Raw genomic sequence first — 11,034 nt, 5'->3', positions numbered from 1 at the left:
GAATTCACACATAAAGTGAAATCGAAGTGAGCTAGATATCAAATCTATAGCAATGCCTTTTTAAATAATATTGTCATATATGTTAATGTGTCTGAGCAGACCCCATACATAAAAGCTGACGATGTTTCACAACCTGACGATCAGATAAGTTCGGCTTTGTTCCAGTTGTTGCGCCTGTCACTTGTAAAATCACAAGAGCGGAGCTTAATTTGTGAAATAAGACGACAACAAACTCCAAGAAGAACATATGATTTCAAGAGTTATGAAACTCAAAAGCTCTCTGCGACTTAATTGGGTATGAAAAGTTATGTAAAGAAATGCTTCAAACCAGTGAAAAGTAAACATCGGCATTGCATCACGTGTGCACCCTTTCTACGTCAGGCTAAACGAATGGTAATAGTCAGTGATAACACGACAGCATTTCATACCAGGCTTTGTAATCCATGGACACACGACACGATGCAGTTTGACACCATGGTGTGCTGGAGATAAATCTTATATGCCTATAACACTAACTTCGTTTTAAATAAAAGTGAATAAATTAGACACCTAAAGTGCTTTATAATGATCCTGTTCAAAGAAAGTTCTGAGGAGACAGATACGGTATAAGTAACGAACGCGAAATAAAAGTCAGTAGTTTTACAAAAACCATGCAACACATCCACTACAAATACTACAAATATTACTGTATATTTATCATCTTCTGCAATGAATTCATAGTGCAATTATTGTTTGTGCGAACGAAACCTTGTGCAATGTGAATATAGAGATAGTGATCTGCAATGAGCAAGATCTTGTTCACTTAATGTTATATGTGCCACGAATATGAACAGCAAACTTTTTAACATTCGCTTTCAAACTCAAAAATCGGAGATAATTTTGCAAATTTTGGTACAACAGAAACAAATTACTCAATATTTGCCGATATTTCAACTTCAAAATAGCCGCCGTCCCTGTGTTATCTCTATGGAGAATATAAAGTTTTCGATATTCGCAAAACTGAACAGGTGAAAACTTTATTTTCTCTATACACTTCAAAATGACCCCACACGTGGGTCAATAGAAGGATATTGTAAAAGTTTGAGAGTTCGAATATTTGTTACCGAAGCGCATTCTATCTTATGTGTCGATGCAATCGAAATTGTTGACCTATTTTGTATGGTGCATTGTACATTGCAAGACATGATATGATTTCACATGAACGTTATCGTCATTGATTAATTACATCTGATTGGTTAAACTAAGAAATGATACTTCATTGAGGTGCCATTTATTTAGTACTCAGTTTGCATACAATTATACTGCAAATCACGTGCAAATCACTCTTGTGTTAACCGTGTTCTTAAAAACATTTAGCGGTAAATAATTCAAAAAACGAAAATGTTTCTTGTAAATTACTTTCTATAAATACAAATAACTCGATAACATAAATTTGAGCTATATCTATGATTGTAAATCACAAAAAGATTGTAAATACAAGCTATGTATGGGCAAAAATATGCTTAATTCCATTTTAATTGGGTAGGTATGTAAACAAGTAAAAATGAAAAAAAAAACTGTGCTATCGTTGCAAGTGATTGATACACGTTGTTAAGAAATACTCGTGAACTACACCAACTCGTCTTCAAATGACCTCACACAGAGGAACGTTATTGCTCAAACTAACGACCATGCACTGGAGCTAGTTTGCGGGTTTGTAAAACAACGTACTCCCGACAACATGATCAACATCGTCTTCTTCGCTGGATTCTTCCAGCACAGGGGTTACATCACGACTAACACGTGCCTGCCCGCTGAGACGTGTCGAGGACTCCCCCGAAGATTCACCGTGTTCTGCAATGGTAACTTCTCCGGGAGTAGTGCGCCGCGACAAGCTCTGCATTTCCAGGACGCAGACCGATGCCTTACTACTTGTGGGCACGTTGCTGCTTGGGCGGCTTCTGGCGGGAATTGTGTCGATGTATTCGTCTTCTTCGTCGTCACTTCCATAAGGACTAAAGGATATCTCATCAGGATCGTCGTCGCCATTACCATAGAAACGGGATCGGATTGATCTCAAAACCTAAAAGCAAGAACACGTAACATCACCTGTTGCCCTCAAGGACATCTGTTAATCACATAATGCAATTAATCTAATACATCTTACTTTCAAGGCATCAGTCCGACAGGATTGTCTCTCCCTCCTAAAACCTCACAGGTTCACTCACTTCTTCCCCCATATTTTCAGATTGTCTAGGTTTTAATATCGATCATCATTATGCTCAACAAACAAACCTCGAAATGTTGTAAATAATGTATATTTTGTTCAACGATCAATTATCCAAATCAGGGGTCAAGGCTGAAAGTTCTTGAGTGAAGATGCAAATTTTCTCGAATTTACTGGTAATTGTATTCATCTCTACTCTACAAGTAATTTTTGATATCCACAATAAACAAGACCATGTAAACTTAATTTTCTCTTCAACTTTCAAGCTATACCGCTGTAGAGAATTACGGCATTGTTAATTTTTGGAAACCCGGTCCCTGAGGCACAGAGATCTCATATATCTCTCGTGCTCAAACTTGAGAAACGGTATTATACATTTATGGTACTCACAACTTTGTTCGTCGCAAAGAAGGCGAGATAGCAGACCGAGCCCTTGTAAATAAATATACAATAAAACATCTAATTCAAGATGCGAGGTGGGAAGTTGTATGCGAATGAGAACAAGTGTAGCGAAGCTAAATTAACGCCGCAATTCAAAGCTTAATGTGTTACTGAATAAAGCATATTTCAGTGAATACAATAAAAAGCGTGGCTTACAGGGATGTGTTGACTCTAGACTTAAATGTATATCCTTAAGAAGGTATATTTGAATAACACACGACATGAGGCGATACGATTTGTCATAGAAACATTCAATGAAATCAAAATCCCCTTTTCATTTGAATGAATAAAATTATCGTTGATATTGTCTGCGTTATGGTTAATTTTCAATGCAAATGTTTCCTAGAGGGCAAGCAAAGATCAGAAACTCGGGAACGGAATTTTCTCAGGCTATTCTTTTGAGCACATGATTTCCGTCAATCTCTCTTGATATATGGCGGGTGCCACATGTGGAGCAGGATGCGCTTACTATTTTCGAAACACCTGACATCACTTCTTGGTCTTCTGGCCAGAGGTCCATACATCTTTCTTTCATAATTGTGACTTTGTTTGTGTACCGTCTATTTACTGTCTGTTCTGTGCTGTTTTGTGTCTATGTTTACAACTATTGTCTTGCGAATTCTGACCTACTGTCATTGGATTATGGATTGGTATGATTGCGATTATTTTACTCCACACAGAGATTGAAGCGCAGTGGGGCAGCAGCGTGGATAATTCGAACCAAGCTAGAGGGTCTCCGAGTCGTTGACCGCGCGCCGCCACCAATCTCTGCTGCAGGCAAATTTTATATTTCAAACTCGGACTTCTTTCAGTCCTGCGCGCGCCCAAATGGCTATATAAACGTGGCGGAAATAGTAAACGGATAAGAGCAATCCAGCTAGGGATCACACTTTCTACACACTGGTATAAATAATACATTAATACACTAATAAAAATATAAATAATCTGCTAAAACTTAGGCAATTGCATCTGCAAAGTTGACAGCCGTTTGGGCATACATTTTGAATCATCAATTTACATCCCTGTAACCTAGAGCAAGGTCTATGTTTTGCAAGTGTTCACGGAATCGAGTATCGATATTCAAACTAGAGTGTACTATTCATTTATCTATTTTTTTTCGAAGTATTATATATAAAAAAGACAGAAAATCTATATCATGGAAAACGCGCAATACCCAAAAAGTTGGTGAAAACCGTCGCCTGCAGCAGAGATTAATGTGGCTACTGCTGAGACTCCCAGCTAGGTTATAATTTCCCACGGCGCTACAATCTCTGTACGGAGATTGGATTTCCGTCACAGAACATGCATTGTAAACTCACAATTCAAACACTATACTGTACTTACAACAATAAAACATGCAAAGGCGTAGGTGTATCCGTAGTACATATTTCCTGTTACATCTTGTAAACCAATTATCCAGGTTACGGCGAACGTTGGCACTATCAAGCTTATGCGACAGAACTCGTCCCTATTAATGTAAAAGTTAATTCCTTATTTAACGTTGCTACCAAAGTTTTTGTATAAAGATGAAATCTTTTAAAATAAATACATCCATGACGTATTGATTTGCTTCAGTATCATTGATGTAAAAATCAAATTTTAACGTCGCAGTAATATATGTTTCCGTGTTGTATTATCGGCATCTTTACAAAGGCAACAGTCGTATTTTCACCAAGTTTTGCCTGTTCCGAATGTGTATGTCTTTTTCCGCCGGTTCAAATGCTACTGCAATAGTTAACTGCAAGAAAAGGTATTGAAACACACCTCAGTATGTACCATAAACCAGATCCGTGGGTAAAAACCAGATGGTCAAATTTGTAGCACATGAACATTATCAAAATGAGGCTTGCCTGCAGGGACACAAACGTATGTTAAAATGTTAAGCGTCAAAGGATTATTTCATCATGAAACCGTTCGTGGTCACGATCAAGTCGACATCTAGTTCAAGTTCCTTTCATATTGTAAAATTCCTTTATAAACTGACAGTCATTTATGTCGAAATGAATTCTTAGTCAAATAGACATGCCACTGATTATTTCCAAGTTTAGTCTACTGTGTGAATAGATGACTAAATATGCGTGCTGCGCAAGAATTATGTTAATTACCTTTGATTTTTGAAACACGGATTGCATATTGTGCGACATTGTCCACATCAAATAAAATCCAGGTTTTTCAATATAAAAACTTTGCAATGTGAAGTACTATTGAGACATCGATGACTTTGGGTGACTGAGCAGCTTTTTCATCTTCGTTTTCGTATACTATATACTATATATAATCAAAATTGTTTGAGGTCGTGATTTAATGCGCCATCTGGTGTTGAATTTTTAGCTAGCATGTTTCAAAACAACTTTTCATTCGGAAATACATTTCATCCATTTTAAGGAGAAATTCGCAGTCGTTTGGCCCTGTCGACAATGTATGTTTTTACATCTAAAAATTACATGTAATTGACGACAGTGGTCGCGCAATATTAAATTTCTCGGTAAGTTAGTGATATTAGTTCTTTTGATGCGTCGAAATCACAATATTATTGTCATTCAAAAGGCAGCGAATAATGACAATAATAAGGAAACAATGTGCCAATTTTAATTGAAATAACCGTACCAGAGTCAGGCAGGCAGCTGGAATAACAATTGCCATAAAGTGTTCCATGTTGTCTGGCACCAAACAGCTTGGAAGAAAAAAACAACAACAACAAACATTAGAAATATGAGCGATGAAAACGTCATTGGAATGCACATGTTGAATTTGATACAATGCCCGTTTTGTCATATATTAGTATCCATTCGTAAAATTTCCCGAAGATGGAAAAAACATATAACGCCGAAATCAAATTAACCTAATAACATGAATGGAAGGGAATTCCATCATATGTAGTCATACTGTTCTATAAATGATGCATTCCGATAAAGATTGACAAGCCTGTATAACCCAGATAATGTGTAATGAACAAGACATATAATCTTACTTCTGTGATCGGATATAGCTGGCCGACCGACGCAAAGCAGAAGGTACAACAAATAACAATGGCACAATCCATCCATGAATGACGTAAAAGGCCCTGGAAGATAAATTCATTTGGTTTAAACATAGACAGAAGAGATCTACTTTGCACGGTTAGCTGGAATTAAACAAATGACACTATTGTGTCTTCTATTGAATACAATCCAAAGCTAAGATTTCCAATGAATGTGGGACATACTATGATGACAGCGTTTGTCGGTATGACTATCCTCTGGTGTGTCTAAGTCCTTAGCCGCTCACGTTTATTTCGTGTCTCTTATTTGTACAAATTCAATAGAAATGAGGCTGAGTTCACAAATAACGGCGAAAAAGGGCAAAGGGCACAAGAGATCAATGTAGTTACTATAGCAGCCTGTACCTGCGATACTGTACATGGAGTTGAGTTTTTAAATGGTCTCAAATCCATATGATATTGTTTGTGTACAGATTTGACTTCAATGCCATTGATGCTGGGGTATTTTGGCTACTTATCGCGCGATTGAAATCTTATTTTTTCAGATCCTCCTCAATACCATAAAAATGTTTTAAATCCCCCATCTGTATGATCATAAAGGCCAATATTTATTAGGAATATATGAGAAAAAATAAACATGCATTGCATGCACAGTTCTACTCGAAGATGTTCAACACTACCTGTTTTGACGGACTCATAAATATTCTGCAGAGGTTTTAGATATGTTGTCAGAAGTTTGTTGACCTATATTCCTTAGGGATTTTCTTGAAATGATTCAATTTTAAATGCATCAGTGGACGTTTCGGATTTATAAGTCTAAACTGACTTGTGTTAATCCAAATCCGGCAGGCTCATTGAAACCCGTTGAAAGGCACTTAAAATGATAATCATAAATGATTACACTTCGTCAAATTATGACAAACTAAGCACGGTGACCTACCGAAAATAAAATTATAAAAAGTACAAGAAATATATGACGTAGACTCTATCTATAAAAGTTGTACAAAATTGACAATATTGGTAGGCCGAAATATTCCATCAAAGAAAACTTTAAATCTTTGAAATTTTGGTGTACTACTGCAAATTTGATGAAAAATATCAAATTAAAAATGAAAGAAATCAATTTATTCACACAGTTTTATTCATTGAAAGTAGAATCTTTACAATTCAATTTTTGACTGTTTTGTTATTGTACGATGTAAACATTTCATTCACGGCATGAACTTTAAATGAATCGCTTTATATATTGATTGTAAATGATTTGTGTAAACCAGTGAGTTTTGATCCAAGTTTGTAGAAAAGCAAGCATAGTGGCCCCTTCTATTTTCTTTATTATATGATTATTCTAATATAGCAGAATTCAAAAATCCGTAATGCAAAAGTATAACAAAAGCTGCAATTTTTTCTGATCGTACACCCTTAAGCAAACAATATTAAAAACATGAAGTTTTGATACTTTTTTTCGAATTTATGCTTTTTGTTTCATCTTGTTTTTACATCTTATTATGGTGAAATATTCAGCATTCAGGTTGTAAATACAGTCTACATATGTATTATGTAGACATATTATGTACACATATTTTGTTTTCAGTTGTATTTCGTATACATCAAAATGTCAGTATACCCTTAGACAGCTGCATATTAATACTCAGGCTGTATGAATAAGTTAAAAGCCAACACAGCCTGTGTATGTGTACTGTGCATTTGTATCATTGGCAATCGACCGTCAGTCCTGACTCTAGTTCTTAGGGGTTATTACTTGAAGTTGGGCGATACCGCGTCGTATTCGAGTGATGTGTCCGTATTTTGACGAGTTGCGAAGCAACGAGTCAAAATGTGGACACATCACGAGTATACGACGCGGTATCGCCCAAACTTCGTGTAATAACCCCTTTATCATACATGCATGCTTTAGTTATGACTGTTTTCCTACGGTCGTTCCAAAATTAGCGACGAAATCAACTGAAATCGACCTTGCTTGCTCATCGCTGTACCGATAAAAAGTTTGTTGCTAAGGAGTGATGACCACAATATCACTTCTTAATATTATTCCGCTGTTTGGCCATTCCACTGCAAAGGAGGGTTTAGGGCACACTTTTAAAGCAAACGATGTAAGGGGCGTTCAGTTTTTACGGCCTGGGGGGGGGGGGCAAAATCTTGTCGCCGGTGTTCAAAAAAATATAGACCCCCTGCATTTTTTGTGAAAAAAAGATGACCCCCCCCTTTGTCAGACGAAAAAAAATGGATAACCCCCCTGAAAAATAACCAAAACCCATATGTCAAATTTACCCGAATGGTTTGGATTTGAACTCCGGTACGCGGCGCACTTTATTCGTGTAGCAGAGATGCCAGTGCACAAACTTCTCAGCCACATCCATTGTAACATCTGTTAATTAGGACGACTGTAAGGCAATTTTTAACTTCATTTCCATAGACAACTCATGTCCATGGACATTGTATAAAGTAAACTTTATTGGAGTGGTTCGCCAAAGGCAGCCCTCCAGTTAAGAGGGTCATGGGCCATTACATAAAGTCAACTTTATTCTAGTGGACCACCAAAGGTGGCACGCCGGTAAAGAGGGTCGATCATGGCTATTGCATAAAGTAGACTTTACTGGACAGGGCCGCTGAAGGTGCGCAGCCATTGCCATTATTCAGTGTGTGATCCCAGGGGTCCCTCAAAAATGTTCTAATACAGGCGCGGCTTCAATTGGGAATTTTACGGTAAGATTGCCGTGGGGTATTACATAAAGTCAATTTATTGTAGTGGGCCGCCTGCGGCGGCGCGCCGGTAAAGAGGGTCAATCATGGCCATTGCGTGAAGTAAACCTAATTGGAGTGGGCCGCCAAAGGCGTCTGCCCGTTAAGAGGGTCATGGGTAATACATAATGTATATTTATTGTAGTGGGCCGCCGAAGGCGGCCCGCCGGTAAAGAGGGTCGATCATGGCCATGGCATAAAGTGAACTTTATTGTTGGTATTATGTTTATGAAAATGTGGTGACCCCCCTTTCCTACCAGTGAAAAAGCGATGACCCCCCCTTTGCGGATTCCAAAATTACGATGACCCCCCACCCCTGAATTTTGCCGGCCCCCCCCCCGCCGTAAAAACTGAACGGTCCCTAAATATTACTGTACAGTTACCAATGATTTTGACGATGAGATACAGCTGGATATTGATACACTACCTAATTAGGTTTGTCAGTTTGCTGGCGAATTTACCCTTTAGTTGTCAACTTTACAGCTTTGCGCCAACATCAGACAGACTAAAACAGCAGGTGACACAGCAAGATGTCTGTAAACTAATTTACTATGTAGTATGTTTATATCTTTACAGCAGCTATCCGTTTCAATGGTGACACACACAGAGACTGGTTGCCAAGTTTTACAAGCAGTTCAAATTCACGGAGAGGTGGTAAAAGAACGACGTTACTGCAAATTTAGACTCAGAGGACAGTGTTCTTTGTAGTTGAATATCAATAAAGTTCATGACTTCAAAAATAATAGAGTGATGTGTAAAATGAACAAACTTTACTTTGGTTATCAACAAATGAATGACACCACATTTCTCAATGAGCTGATATCGGGGCCTACTTCAGTACGAAGTGAACTTGGGGGTTTCAGGCTATTTCGTGAACGTCATTTGTTTTCTATATTGACAAGACTGTAGCGACAAGCGATAAAAAACATTGCAACATTGTAAGAGTGTTTATCATTTCTAGTTGATCCGACATTTTTATTAAACACAAAAAAATAATAGACAGTGTTCTTTGTAGTTGAATATCAATAAAGTTCATGACTTCAAACAAAATCTAAAACTAAACAACACAAATCGATCTGAAAGAATCAGAACGTTGAGTAGCGATAGCAATGTCTGGAAGTCAGGGCTTTGAGTCAGCAACTTTCTAGTCTAATAACTGAACTGAACTGCTTGTAAAACTTGGCAACCAGTCTCTGTGTGTGTCACCATTGAAACTGATAGTTGCTGTAAGATATAAACATACTACATAGTAAATTAGTTTACAGACATCTTGCTGCGTCACCTGCTGTTTTAATCTGTCTGATGTTGGCGCAAAGTTGTAAAAGTTGACCACTAAAAGGGTAAATTCGCCAGCAAACTGACAAACCTAATTAGGTAGTGTATCAATATCCAGCTGTATCTCATCGTCAAAATCATTGGTAACTGTATAGTAAGATGTCGACATAGGTTTTCACACTTTGAAGAAGATTAATTTTAGCTTAAAATGGCGGTCGATATAAAAAAAAGGGGCTGGAATTTGTAAAATGAGTGTGTTTACGTGTTTTAAAACATACTCTCATCCCTTCGCGAAAGTTATGAGGCCGGCCAAAATCGGGTCGAAATACGCGCCGCGCCGACCCAATTTCAAAACTCGATCGAGCAGCTGAGAGCATAAATTTAGCAAGCAGCTCTTCGACGTCTATGAATGCACAATGGATATAATAGCCGTACCAGTCAGTTAATTTCAAAGAATTACACATTTCCTCAGTCGTCAAATATGCCGAATTTACCATCTTAGAAAGGAATTGAGCGGAATAGGAAAAACGTGAAGTGAGTACACTGTAAGCTGTAGCGTCGTAACTCGTTCGTGATTTGTTGCTGTACGAATAAAACATTTTAAAGGTATTTTCGTCGTCTGCTCTTATATTTTCGTTACTGGCTTGCCTAAATAGAACTGAATTTCTTTCACAACAACCTAAACGAAAGTTTTACTTTCCCTAGTATCTTACATTGTCTCCGAAACCCGCACCGGTGCCACCGGACAACTCATGACCTTTGAATCTCGCCGACAGGTACAAATTGGAAAATAATATGTGCACATCGTCTGTCGCGAGTATTTTCAGTACAGTGCGGTTGGATTTTTGAGGCTCATTTATGGTTGTAAACGATGTAATTCATCACTCAGATATTAAATCGTCAACAGGAAACTTTTCATATAGCGGTTCTGTCAACCGAGATCGTAATCTCGGCAGCGCAGAGTAGACGACATAAAAACACCACCGTATGGGACTGGCCGTGAACGATGACAGGTGTAGGGTCGGCAAAACATACACATTTTCAATGCGTTCGTTGTATTTTTTGGTAAAACAACTGTACTTGTACTTAGGTGCAATGCCCATGAACTGACTGCAAACAACAAAATTTTGACCATAATCACATTCACAATGACGTTTCGGAGTGTCACAAGTCAGTAGTATAATAATAGTGGACTATGGCGATAAAAAACTACAATCTTGTTTTTAACTACATGGAATTCCCCTCTTACGCGCATGCGTGGAAGAGGGGAATTCCCACTGAGTCAGATGGGCGCGTTTGCGCATGCGTGGAAGAGGCCCCTGAGTCACTGCACAACATGTATAAACACGTTTTTAAACATGAGTTTTTAAAT

General features: G+C 37.9%; 1 protein-coding gene across 1 annotated transcript; it reads right to left on the bottom strand.

Moving 5' to 3' along the window:
- Positions 1-934: 934 nt before the first annotated feature.
- LOC139144607 (uncharacterized) lies at positions 935-5,315 on the bottom strand. Its single transcript, XM_070715318.1, has 5 exons — positions 5,255-5,315; positions 4,412-4,497; positions 3,992-4,115; positions 2,597-2,638; positions 935-2,062 (listed from the first exon to the last, which is right to left on the bottom strand). The coding sequence occupies exons 1-5, from the start codon at positions 5,300-5,302 to the stop codon at positions 1,682-1,684; spliced, it is 681 nt and encodes a 226-aa protein (XP_070571419.1). The 5' UTR covers positions 5,303-5,315; the 3' UTR covers positions 935-1,681.
- Positions 5,316-11,034: the final 5,719 nt, after the last annotated feature.

This window comes from Ptychodera flava, chromosome 11 (genome assembly GCF_041260155.1).
Source record: "Ptychodera flava strain L36383 chromosome 11, AS_Pfla_20210202, whole genome shotgun sequence".
NCBI classification, from domain to species: Eukaryota; Metazoa; Hemichordata; class Enteropneusta; family Ptychoderidae; genus Ptychodera; species Ptychodera flava.
The sequence above is the reverse complement of the archived record's forward strand: the minus strand, read 5'-3'. Positions and strand labels throughout refer to the sequence as shown.

What these genes read in the sequence shown, in the direction of transcription:
- LOC139144607 (XM_070715318.1), bottom strand. Translation starts at nt 5,302, where the DNA reads ATGGAACACTTTATGGCAATTGTTATTCCAGCTGCCTGCCTGACTCTG. An exon ending in CAGCTGCCTGCCTGACTCTG is followed by an intron (nt 4,498 to 5,254) that starts GTACGGTTATTT and finishes GTGTCCCTGCAG; the next exon opens with GCAAGCCTCATTTTGATAAT. An exon ending in TCTTTGCGACGAACAAAGTT is followed by an intron (nt 2,063 to 2,596) that starts GTGAGTACCATA and finishes TCTTGCTTTTAG; the next exon opens with GTTTTGAGATCAATCCGATC.